At 38.8% G+C, this 13,742-nt stretch overlaps 2 protein-coding genes across 6 annotated transcripts in view; one reads left to right on the top strand and one right to left on the bottom strand.

Annotated features, from left to right (window-relative positions):
* The window catches only part of XPNPEP3 (X-prolyl aminopeptidase 3), a 56,321-nt gene that overhangs the window by 1,977 nt on the left and 40,602 nt on the right, over window positions 1–13,742 (top strand). For 3 of the 5 annotated variants that reach the window (XM_088796315.1, XM_074326453.2, XM_019734494.3), the window contains exon 2: window positions 12,142–12,258. In XM_088796315.1, the coding sequence (XP_088652441.1) occupies window positions 12,142–12,258 (117 nt within the window). Of the gene's footprint in view, window positions 1–12,141; window positions 12,259–13,152; window positions 13,301–13,742 lie in introns of those variants that run through there. The other 2 variants (XM_088796321.1, XM_074326454.2) reach the window with 2 other exon arrangements.
* DNAJB7 (DnaJ heat shock protein family (Hsp40) member B7) lies at window positions 3,277–6,681 on the bottom strand. Its single transcript, XM_019734499.3, is given in 2 exon segments — window positions 3,277–4,518; window positions 4,521–6,681. Coding segments are annotated over 2 exon segments (927 nt in total). The 5' UTR covers window positions 5,233–6,681; the 3' UTR covers window positions 3,277–4,303.

Here is a 13,742-nt window from a genome sequence, read left to right as displayed (position 1 = left end):
GTAATAGAGTCTTGACTCAAGTGGAGTCTTGACTCGAGAAAGGCAGTGATGGATTGTAAATCTTATGTTATTCTGGGATTTTTCTAAGTTTTAGAATTTGGAAATTCCAGTCACCTGAGGGGCTCATAAATAGAATGTATATTACCTGTAGTACTCTTGGTTGCCCTTTTTTAGAAAGGCTCTGAGTACAGAGTATCGAGTACCATAGGAAACTTTCTCATCTATGAAAGTCATGCATTCCTGAAATGATAATGTTTTAACTAGCTTAACATTAACGTAGTGTGATTTCATTCGTTGGACTCTGCAGATATTAACACCATCTAGTCATCTGAGAAAAAGCAAAATAAAGCACTAACGATGCATAAGTAAGTTGTATTTTAAAAGACTGCATCATTTAAGATAAATATAAGACTGAGATGGGGAACGGAAATGTTGAAAATATAAAAGAATAAGTACAGAATAATTCTTAAAAGACTGTTTATAGTTTATTCATTCAACAAACATTAACTGAGCACCACATATGAGCACTGAGCATAAAAAAGTTTCTACCATCAAAGGACGCAGAAAGAAAAAAGCAAGTAGTTGTAATATATCATGCTAAATTTAGTGATAGAGGTCCAGTGGTGGGGAGAAGGGAAAAGAGATATTTTCTGGGAGCAGGAAGAGGCAAAGTGGAAATGTGGGCATGCCTTTAAAGATTAAGAGATAACGTGATTTGAGACCTGAAAGGCAGCTTTCAAAACCAAACAGAATAGAGTAATAGAACCATCCTGGCAGAGGGAACGTGCAAAGGCATGGAACTCTGAGACATAATGGCTGGTACAAAGCTTTGCAATCCTTAGTAAGCCTGAAGGAGCTTTTTGGAAATATGTTCCTGGGCATGTTAATAGGTGTTACACCAAAATGGTTCTATGGTCAAATAAGTACAGGGAATGCTGCATTTCAGAGTGCCCATGACAGACTAATTATAAGTCTAAGAAGGAAATGTATTTGGCAGTAATTTGCAAAATGTATTTGACCGTGGCTCCCTTTTTTGTAATGAGTCTTGAACTGGTATCCCTTGGAACATATTTTAGAAAAACTTGGGCTTAAGCATGAGATGTGTAGGAACAGGTGATAGAAAATCAAGCTGTGAAGAAAGCTGGTGCCAGGTTCCTGGAGGACCTTTTGTATTATGTTAAGAAACAATGAGCTTTTTCCTCTAGGCAGTGGGAAACCATTGAATAATTTCAAACTATTGAATACGATTAAATCTGAATTTTTGGTTATCTGTTAAAGAGTGAGAAATGGACTGGAAAGCATGTCATTTCATTCTTAAATTTTCAGACACTGGTTTTTACATTTGTTGGAAAGTTGCATTTTTTTTAAACTGATTAAGCCCACATACGTGATGACAGCTAGAACTCTACTAAATATCACATTTTATATAAGTACCATTTAAAATACTCTAGGATTTTATGATTTTATTTTCTGAAAATAAGCTATAAATGCTAATTGTCCCCAGTCCTTCCTGTAGAATAAATGACCTTTCCTTCCCCTCCACCTACCAACTAAAAATCAAACAAAATTAAACAAAAGCTCACACTATTGTAAGTCATTTTTTAAAAACCAGGTATTATAATTTTTTCTAGTTTGCAAATCTGTTGCACTGCTAAATACCACTGAACTGTATTTCGCCAAAGGTGATTGGGTTTTTGTGCTGCTAGAGTATGTGTTCGTATCTTTTAGTCACATTAAAATTTGCAGTAATTACATTTCTAAGAGATAAAAGATTAAAATAAGTAAGGTCAATAGATCTTGCTAAAAAGGAATAATTCAATGACAAGGAACATGTAGGATGCAAGTCAATGCAGCCAATTCTTTTCAGTTGCTTTATAAATGCAGGCATCTCAAATGTAGCATGTCCAAAATTTAATACCTGCAGCCCTATCTCAGATGATGACAGATCCCTGCTTCCAGTGGCTAAGGGCCAAAACCTTGACTCCTATCATATCCACATCCAGTCTGTTAGCAAATTCTGTTTGGTCCTACCTTTAGAATATATCCAGAATTTGATCACTCTTCCCCACCCCCACCTCCATCACTCTGGACCAAGCTACTGCAATCTTTTGCCTGGATTGTGGCAATAACCTGATTTCCCTGCTTACTTTCAGTCTGTTTTCAATGACAGCAGCCAGCGTGGGTTTGTTTAAATATGTCAGATTATGTCACTCTTCTGTTCAAAGCCTCCAGTGGCGTCCTGTCCCACATATAACAAAGTGCGTATTGTGATCTAGCAGTCCCTGTGTGATCTGACCTTTAGTTACCTTTCTTATTTCATTTACTTGCTCTCTCAGTCGGCTACCACTGATCTCCTCTGTGTTCCTCAAACACACCTTACACAGCCTGCCTTAGGGGTGTTGCACTTGCTATTCCTTCTGCCTGGAATTGTCTCACCAGATACCACATGGCTAACTCCCTCACTTCTTGAGATCTTTACTCAGAGGTAGCCATCACTTTTCCCTGGCTACCTTAGCTAAAATTTCAACCCTCATACTCCAAAACTTCTATTCCCGTTCCTTACTTTAGTTTTTTTCCTTAGCACCTATGACTAACATATTTTATTTAATGTTTGTTTATTGTTTCTCTCCAGTTTGTAAGCTTTGTGACAGCTAAGATTTTTGCTGTTCATTGCTGTATTCCAGGTAGCTAGAACACTACCTGACAAACAGTAGGTACTCAAAAAATACTAATATTTCACACATAATATAGCCAGATTGATCTGAGGAATCCATAGTAAGTCTGGCTTTAAAAAAAAATTTGTAAAATACAACATAAAATTTATCACATTCGTTTTTAAATATACGAGTACAGTTGTAAAGCAGATCTCCACAACTTTTTCATCTTGCAAATCTAAAATTACTCCCATTAACAATTTTTCCTTTCCCCTTCCCCCCAGCCCCTGGTAACCACGATTCTACTTTCTGTTTCTATGAATTTGACATATAAGTCATAAAGTATTTATCTTTCTATGAATGGCTTAGTTTCACTTAGCATAATGTCTCAAAGTTCATTCATGTTGTAGCATGTAACAGGATTTCCTTCCTTTTTAAGGCCGAGTAATATTCCACTGTAGGTATATGCCTGTATCTATTAATATTTTATGTATTCATTAATCAATTGACATTTGGGTTTGTTCCACCTCTTGGCTATTGTGAATAGTGCTGCTGTGAACATGGGTGTGCAAATATAAATCTGGCTGGAAAAAAAAAAATATATATATATATGTAAGTCTGGCTATTTTTATTTATTTATTTAAAGATTTTATTGGGGAAGGGGAACAGGACTTTATTGGGGGACAGTGTGTACTTCCAGGCCTTTTTTTTCTCCCCAAGTCAAGTTGTTGTCCTTTCAATCTTAGTTGTGGAGAGTGCCTTTCAGCTTTAAGTTGTCCTTTCAGTCTTAGTTGTGGAGGGCGCAGCTCAGCTCCAGGTCCAGTTGCCGTTGCTAGTTGCAGGGGGCACAGCCCACCATCCCTTGCGGGAGTCGAACCGGCAACCTTGTGGTTGAGAGGATGTGCTCCAACCAACTGAGCCATCCGGGAGCTCAGCGGCAGCTCAGCTCAAGGTGCGGTGTTCAACCTTTAGTTGCAGGGGGCGCTGCCCACCATCCCTTGTGGGGCTTGAGGAGTTGAACTGGCAACCTTGTGGTTGAGAGCCCACTGGCCCATATGTGAATTGAACCGGCAGCCTTCGGAGTTAGGAGCACGGAGCTCTAACCACCTGAGCCACCGGGCCGGCCCAAGTCTGGCTATTTTTAAATTAAAAGAAAATACTTTTATACTTTAATTTTTAATTTATAATGTCTTTAAGTTATGTGTCAAATGTTCTGCCTCTATAGGAAAAAAAAGTCATTTCATGAATAATTATATAGTCTAAACCTGTATATCTTAGTATATTTTTAGTTCCTAAGGCTATACATATTTCAGAAGTTTGTATAGTAGTTTTAATTAGAGAAAAAGAATGAAATAGATAATAAATGCTACTAAAAACCTATGTTATGTAAATATTTAGCTCAAAAACAAAAGTAAAATGATCGTTGCTGTTTTCCAAATTCTTAACATCACCGTCACCACAAACTCATCTTTTTCTGACATACCTAATCCATTCAACCACTGACCAGATGTCCACAATCCTGCTAAACGTGTTAAAAACACAATCTTAGTATATAGTCATAAACACGTTATCCGCACAGCTGTGATTAACCAAAACACAAAGAGTCACGTTCAAATGTTACGTGAACATAATGTGTCTGAAAAGTCAATTTAACGATTCCTTTTGGTTGACTTCTTCTTATACACCTTTTTATGTTTCTTGTTTCTCCTCTTACCACCTTCTTTGAATCCTTCTGAGAAAATAGAGGGATCCCTGTTGCTGGTGACCCAAGGTATAGCTGGCTCATTGTCCACAAAAGTATATTCAGATATGTGTTTAGGGATGTAGGACTTTGGTGAATAATTGTTGAGTGACTGTCTTCTTCAACTGCGTCTTCTGCAGAGTCCTCTTCATCTGCCGTACCATTTATCAGGAAGGACTTCAACTCACCATCATCTTCAACTTCTCTTTCTTCATCATTCTCAATAATTCTGTTTGTATTGGTATTTCTGCGATTAACAATTTTACCTGAAGTGGTAAAAGATAGGTAGTTGGCCATCCCACTGTCATCAAATGCCAAGGAAGAGAAGGAAGGAAGGCCCTCCCGGCCCAGTGAACTGTATGGTGTATATCTTGTATCATATGAAGAAAATTTCTCAAAAGCTGGATGTTCACTGGAGGTAGAGAAAAAGGATCTTGCCCCTCTGTTTCTGCTTCCATAGGAATTTCTTGGACTATTTAAAAGGTCCTCGAGTGAGTCTTCAAATAAATGAAATAAAAATGAGTCTCTTTTACCCCCAAATTTTTTAAAGACATCATCTGGCTTACAGAATGTGAAGCCAGACTCAAAAGAATCATCAAAATTACTTCCATCTCTGCCATTTAATCCTTCTTTGCCACATTTATCGTAAATGTCCCGTTTTTCATCATTTGATAATACCTCATACGCCTCAGCTACTTTGAGTTTTCTCTCGGCCTCTTCTTTATCTTCTGGATTTTTATCAGGGTGCCATTTAAGTGCCCCTTTATGATAAGCCTTTTTAATGTCCTCACAGGAAGCAAATCTCTGCACTCCTAGAACTTCATAGTAACCCACCATGTTTTGTTGGAAAGGGGTGCTCTGCGTAGTGAGAACCAAGGCTTCCTCTCAGCTCAGGCTGTGCTGGTGGTGGTGGTAGAGTGACTGCAAAGAGGCACATTTTTACATTGGACACAATGTGATTACTGGGGAGCACTGCTAAGAGACCCTAGGATCCTGGTTGTGTGGTAAGCAGAATTACAAGCTTATGTCAGAGACGGCTGCATTATGGTGTCGTTCTAGGGTTGGGCTAGGTACCGGACCTTCCAAATGGAGCCGGTCCAGAGTCATACCAGGCCATTCTGAACCCTCTGGGCTGTTTCCCCTGTATTCTCTGGCAGCCTCAACAAATACCTTGTAAACCAGTGGGACCTGTTGTTGATGGCCACCTCGTGCCATTTGCATAGTATGACCTCTGGGTTACTGAGCCTTAATAAGTTACTTTCAGTTCTTCCATGTTTTGGTTTGGAAAAATGAAGAATTCGTGATGAGGATTCAAAATATTCCAATAGTTGACATATTTGTGTTAGTCAAGAGACTTACAGTTCAGTAGGAGATACAAACAAGTAACTCAATTACAATATAATAAAGGCTTTGATGGGGGGAGCACTGCAATCATATGAGAAACACCTACCCCAGAAGTGGGGTGTCAGCGAAGGCTTCCTGGAGAAGTACCCTAACTATACAAGCTTTCTGTGTGCCTGTGCTGAGTCATTTGGGATGACGGTATCTTTGCCCACTTCAAGTTTACTACTATAAAATATATACTTAAAGAGTTTGAAAACTGTGCATTTGTGTCTTGAATATATAATTATTGAGTGCCTGCTTTGTGCAAGGCAGTTATAGCCACTGGTGATAGATAACAGTCTTGAACAAAGAAATGCCAGTTTTCATGGTGTTTACATTATAATGGAGTACAAAGAATAAATAAAAATCATTGGAGATAATGTGATATGTGCTCAAAAAAAAGTAGTGTGACGCGGGCAGAGAGCTACCTTAGGTTGGTTTTAGAAGACCTCTGAAGAGATGACATTAGAGCTGAGACCTTGGTGACAGAGTCAACCATGTGATGACCCAGGACAGTGGCTGCTAGCCATGTGGATTAGATATTGTGGGTTTTTTCCAGTTTTGAGCTATTACAAATAAAGTTAGCATTCATTTCAAGTATTGTGGGAAGCAAATTGGGAGGTGTACCCTGTTTCCCCGAAAATAAGACCTAGCCAGACAATCAGCTCTAATGTGTCTTTTGGAGCAAAAATTAATATAAGACCCGTTCTTAATATTATGTTAGATAAAGTAATTTTTCTAAGGCTACGTAGCTTGTTAGCAAAAAATCTAATATTTAAACTTGAGTCTGATTCCAAATTCTGCTCTGTCCACTATATCTCATTTCTTGGACCAGGACTTAAGAATTGAGGATCTAGACATTCCACAAACATGTACTGAGAACCTATGATACAGAGAGGAGTTAGAAAATAGAAAATGCTGATCTCAAGGAATTCAGATAGTTGGAAAAAACATCGAAAAATCTAACTTCAATAGAGTGAAAGTATAACACAAGGATTTGCTTCTGTCATTATTCCCCCTCCTTTGATCCCTCGCCCCTTCCAGCTGCTATGCCATTTTTCTCTGATCTCTTCACAATAAAATTTCTCAAAATCATTGTCTCTACTTGACATCTGTGCTTTCTTCCATCCCATTCTTTCCTTGGCACCCTCCCAATCTAGCTTTGATCTTCTTTCGCTTTTCTTTTTTACAGTTTTATTGCAATATAATTAACATATAACATTGTATATGTTTGAAGTGTATGACATAATGATTTAACATATGTATGTATTGTGAAGTGATTACTAAAATTAGTTGTTTGTATCCATCACTTCACATAACTACAAACTTTTCTTGTGATAAGAACTTTTAAGATTTACTCTTTTAGCCACTTGCAAATATGCAACACAGATTGCTACATACAGTCACCATGCTGTACATTACATCCCCAGAACTTATTTATCTCATTATTGGACATTTGTACCTTTTGACAACCTTCACCATTTTGGCTGCTATCTTCTATACTCTACCAAAATTATTCTCGGCAGGGCCTCCAGTGACATCCATGTTGCCAAATCTAGTTGTCTTTTTGCCTCCTCATATTAGCATAATTCACTTGATGCAGCTGAGCACTTCCCCATTTTTGAAACACTTGTTTAGCTTCCCAGATACCGCATTCTTCTAGTTTTCTTCCTTTCTCCTGTGCTTTTCCTTCTCACACTAAAATAGTACAGTACCTGGACTTTATCCACACCATCTCCCTGGGTAATATCCAGTCCCAGGCCTTTAGATACCATCTGTATTCTTATGACACCTTCATTTATATATCTAACCTTATACTTTTCCCCTCTAAACTTAAGACTGCCTATTTGACCTCTCCATTGGAATATCCAATAATTATCTCAATCTTTTCCATTGCGTTTAATGATATGAATACCATCCACCTACTTGTTGAAGCCCAAAACCTAAGAATCCTTAATTTCCCTGTTTACTCCCTGCATCTAATCAGAAGCCAGACTTACTGCCTTTTGACCTTCACACTATATCCCAAGTCTAATCACTGGGGAGATGAAGTCAAATAACAAATCACCCCTGCCTTCCAAAAGTTTGTAGTAGACTGGCAAACTAAGTTAGTGTAATGACGAGCAGGGGAAAGAAACAGGAGCACATGCTAGAGTGGGACTAGTTAATTTATTTAGCAATATGCAATAGCAAAAAACAAAGGCAATTAATAGAATATGCTAATGACAAAGGTGGTTACGACATATATATATATTGTGTGTGTATGTATATAGACACACACACAATGATATGCCAAAGAAGCTCACCAAACCGTGGGAAAACACCACTGGAACAGTCAGGAATCAAAACCTTGCCAGGTCTGCAGCTGGGAAAGCTGAGGCCTCTCCCACTGCTGCCTGCTAGTTCCCAAGCAAGCTAAAATGAAGCATCATCAAGGACGGATGATGAAATTTACACTGCCAGCTGAAGTCTGTCTTATATATTTTTTCAGATGTACCTTAGAGCCAAGCTGCTTGTTCCTGCCTCCCGCTCCGGAATGGCCACTTCCAGGAGGGTTCAGCAATTACTATAAGAATATTGCTTATCCGGCTGAAGGGCCAGTTCATTTGGACAAACAATACTTACTGTTCTTGCCTGGGACCATCGGCCCAAGGCCTTCCAAAGCCTGGCAACATGCCTGTCACGTCATTCTCATATAACTTAGTTACTTCTTCACCTCATCTGCTGAAGCGGGCAATACAGACAGAAAGCAACATTCCATGTCTCTCCTGGGAATGAGACAAGGGAGAAATTTTCTTAACCCTAAGCTAACCATCACCCCATGTGAGGGAACAAAAAGCTAACCAGCACCTCACATGCAGTCTCTCGTGGGGGAACAAAGGAACAAAAAGCTAATCAATCAAAAGCCAACCAGCACTTCACATGTAGTTTCATGTGAGGGAACCCCACATGCAGTCTCTCATGAGGGAACAAAGGAACAAAAAGCTAACCATCACCTCACGTGCAGTCTCATGTGAGGGAACAAAAAGCTGACCTAAGGTGACCATCACCTCACATGCAGTCTTTCATGTGAGGGAACAAAAAGCTAACAGACAAAAGCTCACATCAGCCAATGAAGGACAATTTTTCTAAAATTTTTCCCACAATTAGCAATTATGTAAGTGTAGTAGGTATTAAAATAGAATTAAGTACAGGAGCCCTGAGGAGGGGTGTTTGCATCAGAACCAATAGGGGTGGGAAGTTAACAAGAGCAGCCTTCCCAGATTGAGTCAGGTTGGAGCCAATTTTTGAGAAGTTGGGTAATCACAGAAGCAGGCAAAGGCCATTATAGACCAAGAGAACTGCATTTTTGAAGGCCAGTGCTGTTACAATACAGACTAATTAGCCGGGGTTCTTCCAGTAGCTTAGTAGGGCTTCAATATGTTTTTTGAGGATTAGGCCAGAGGAGTGAGCAGGGCCCAATCAAGACGGGTGCTAAGCTAGAATTTGAAGCATATATTCTGAAAGAAAATTCTAAGCATTGTGTGGGGAGCTGGAAAATTAAGGACAGATCCTGGAATTTTAAACCTGATTTGATTGATAATACCTTTGAAGAGATTGAGACAAAGACGTAAAGGGATCACTTTGGAAATAGGGTAGCCTATAGAGAATGAATTGAAGAGAGATGGTCCCAAGACAAGCAGACCAATTAGGAGACAATTAAAGAAGTCCAGGTGAATTGAGGATCTAAACTAAGGAAATGGCCCTCCTTTGAATTGAATTGGATATTTTAGAAGTAGGACCGGACATACCAGTTTGCTACTAATTACAATAGTGCCACCCATCCCGTAATCAAGAGGGATACATTCCAAAACCCCCAGTAGATGCCTGAGACTGAATATTGCCGAACCCTGTATATACTGTGCTTTTCCTATACATACATACCTGTGATAAAAGCTTAATTTATGAATGAGGCACAGTAAGAGATTAACAACAGAAAAATAGAACAATTATACTGTAATAAAAATGTGAACACGGTACTAAGTAAAGTAAGGGTAACTTGAACACAAGCACTGCGATACGTCGCAGTGGGTCTGATTAACCAAGGTGGCTCCTTAAATGACTATGCTGGGCAAGGGATGATTCACAACCTGGGCAGGACAGAGCAGGATGGCATAAGATTTCATCGTGCTGCTCAGAACATCACGCAATTTAAAACATGAATTGTTTATTTCTTGAATTTTTCCATTTGATATTTTCGAACCATGGGTAACTAAAACCACAGATAAGAGCGGGCTACTGGTACATGACCTTGGGCAAAATCCTGTGTACTTAAATGTAGGTAAAAAGCTATCAGGACTTTCTTTTTTTTTTTTAATTTACTGATAATAAACATCTCAATTCATGTCACATGTGAAAGTTCTTTTTGTTTTTTTGTTTTTGTTTCTTTTACATTGCATTTGTTAAGAGTTTAGCTTCCTCTGCTTGGAAATGGTCCAAAATAGAAGGATTGAGTATTCTAGTATTGTCTCATCTAAACAAAAAATTGGTTAACTTTTTACATTCAATTATTTTACTGATGAAATTGTAGTGTAGACAGTGTAATCTAATGGTTATAGGCTCTATAGATTGTTGTTCAAATCCTAGTTCTGTTATAGTATTTCTTCATTGTGGGCAAGTTTCTTAACCATTCTGTATATCTTTTTCCTCATCTTTAAATGGAAAGTAATAGTATCTTCCTCAAATACAGAATGCTACTATTTGTTTAAAGAAGGGCATATTAATAGATACGAGGTGTGATTAAACAATATGGTGAATGTTTAAATAAAATTTATTACAGTAAAAGACACACTGCCATTAATCCCCCTCAAAATGCTCCCCCTCACTTCGAACACTTATCCCATCATTCTTGCCACTTTCTGAAGCAGTTCTGGAAGTCCTCTGTCGTGAGTGTCCTTAGTTGCTCTGCCATGGCTGCCTCGATATCCTGAATTGATTCAAAACGTTTACCTTTCATGGTCATTTTGACTTTGGGGAAGAGCCAGAAGTCACACGGTGCCAAATCGGTGAATAAGGTGGATGAGGACACACCGTAATGTTTTTATTTCACAGAAATTGCCGTACCAGAAGCGATGTGTGACATGGAGTGCTGTCACGATGGATGATGAATTATGGCTCACTTTAAAACACACCTCTCAACCATAGCTCACACCCAACTGAGTGCACCGAACAAGTTGAAACTTGTCACACACTGTTACTAAGGTTTGATGCGCCGCTTCCATATTGAAGATCCCTGCCTGTCCGTTGGATGGCATTTGGCAGCAGCATTCACCGTATTTTGTGATCACAACAGAAAGACTCCGTGTCACACATCTCTTCTGGTACAGCAATTTCTGCAAAGCACAGGAAAGCAAAGTGCAGTAAAACAAGGTGTGCCTGTATATTCTCGAAGACCAGATCAGATGCTCTTGTCTTATTCTTGTGTCTTTCCCAGCGTGTGTTCTTACTCATCACACACTCAATCTTTGTTGAATGCATGCTAATAATAGTGTTTATTGTCTGCCATTAGTAAGCATTTTTCACTCATTATTTTACTAAGATTCCAAGATTTAGAGTGGCCTGGTGGCTCAGTTGGTTAGAGCGCGAGCTCTGAAAAACAGGGTTGCTGATTCGATTCCCACATGGGCCAATGAGCTGCGCCCTCCACAACTAGACTGAAGACAATGAGCTGCCACTGAGCTGCTGTAGGGGCAGCCAGATGACTCAGTTGGTTGGAGCGTGAGCTCTCAACAACAAGGTTGCTGGTTCAATTCTCGCATGGGATGGTGGGCTGCGCCCCCTGCAACTAAAATTGAAAACGGCAACTAGACTTGGAGCTGAGCTGCACACTCCACAACTAGATTGAAGGACAACGACTTGGAGCTGATGGGCCCTGGAGAAACACACTATTCCCCAATAAAATTTATTAAAAAGCAACAACAAGATTTAAGGCGATAGCATGTGCATATTTTCTTACACTTCACATAATTCTTAATGAAAATGTTAATTCTCTTTATCTGAATTTTAGGACACCGCTTCATACTACCACTGTGAAATACCCCATCCCAGCTTTTTTTGTTGCCTTCCTCCTGTTCCCATAGCTCCTTATTTATACCTTAGTCATACTGTGTGCATATATACCTCTATTATACCGTAGTAGACTAGAGTTGCTAAGGGTAAAGATGAGGTCCTTTCTGTATTTCAGAGGAAGGGCCATATAAATACAGAAGGTGAAACTGATTGGCATTTTTCTAAAGCATCCAAGTGCTGGAGATAGATAAATGTAGATCTGCTGTGAGCACCTTCTAGATTCGTTGTTCCATTTCATCTTTATTTTTCCTTCAGGATGCGTATCGTGTTCACAGCGAAGGTACTCCCTGCAGCCCATCCCAGAGAGGAGGATCCCAAGCCGATACTTGGGCCAGCCCAGCCCCTTTACACACCCACACCTCCTCAGACCAGGTAAGGCCTCTGAGCGGTAATAACTGTCTCCCTCTTTCGGTGCTTTATCTAGAACTGTACTATCCAGTCAAACTTTTTTGCGACAATGGAAATGGTCTACATCTGTGCTGTGCAACATAGCAGCCATTAGCCACAGTGGCTGTTGTATACTTATTATGTTGCTAGTGCAACTGAGAAACTAAACTTTTTGTTTTAAATAATTTAAACTTAAATAGCTATATGTGGCTACTGGGACTCTACTGACAGTACCATCTAGAGCCATAAATATCGTGATAAGCCTTACAATTCAGAAGTAGCAGTAAAAAGTATATATTTGGGATGTTTTTAGAGAAAAGTTCTGTTACTTTCTAAGACAATTATTTTCTCACTATTGATGCCTAGTGAACTACAGTGTTTTAACATTTTAGAAAACATGTTTTTCTTGAAAGTGTGAAGTACTCATTTCAAAATTATGTTTACCAAAAATATTTCTGTATAAAATATCAAGATTTTCAGATCTGATTGTCACAGCTTTGAGAGGTGATAGCAAAAAACAGATAAATGTTCACTGATTTTTATAATTAATAAAGGGTTGCCTCACTAATTTTTTTCTGCTGTAATATTGCAGCATTGCTTCTCCAAGATGTGTCATTGCTATCACTCAAATTCATGCCTAAAGATTTTCGTTTTGTTTTTTTAAAAAGGCAGTTAAGGGATGAGATATGGTGAATGCATGTCATCCCAAAGAGGGAGGTAAAATAAAGCCAAATGCATTGTAGAAAAACCAGTCAGGTTTTCAAGAGCAATTAATTGTTGCTTCTGCCACGAGAAGTTAAATCTGTATTTTCTATGTAAGCATATAAACAATCTAAATTGCCTTTAGAAATACGTTACTCTTTCACTGTCTCCACTCAGTGAGCGATACCAGTGTGTCTCTCAGTGAGGGCTTCCTTTTGCTGATTCTTCATCAGACTGGAATTCCTGCTGGAAAGTCGACTGACACTCAGGAAATGCAGCTCACCACTGAAACACACAAGAAATCAGAGTTTTTCAAAGCTGTAAGGTAAGCTTAAGAGCAATCCAGTTGGTATTAAGTATTTCTCTACCCTGTCAACCTACCTGTAACTTTGATTTTTTTTTAATTAGAATTAATATTCAGTTTTACCAGCTTTGAAAATTATTGATTTCTTGTGGTGAGATACTTTTACATGGTGAGCTGCATTTTCTAGGCCTTGAAACTAGTAATCATGTTGTCAAGATGATGCCCTCTGTATATAGACGGTTGGCTCTGTATGTTATGTGCATGTTGACAATATAAAAAAAGCATGTAAATATATGTAAATATTAAAAAAGAATGTAAATAAATATATACATACATGTTTATACACATATATGTGTGTTAATATCAGTGATGGGGGAAATGGGATGCCTGTCCTTATTTTTACGCTCTTAGACATAATGTTTTGGACATTGGGGTAAGTGAGAAGGGATAGAAGTAGATAAAA

This window comes from Rhinolophus sinicus, chromosome 1, assembly GCF_057876585.1.
Source record: "Rhinolophus sinicus isolate RSI-liver-muscle chromosome 1, RSI-T2T, whole genome shotgun sequence".
Lineage (NCBI taxonomy): Eukaryota > Metazoa > Chordata > Mammalia > Chiroptera > Rhinolophidae > Rhinolophus > Rhinolophus sinicus.
This window is presented reverse-complemented; position numbering and strand designations above follow the sequence as displayed.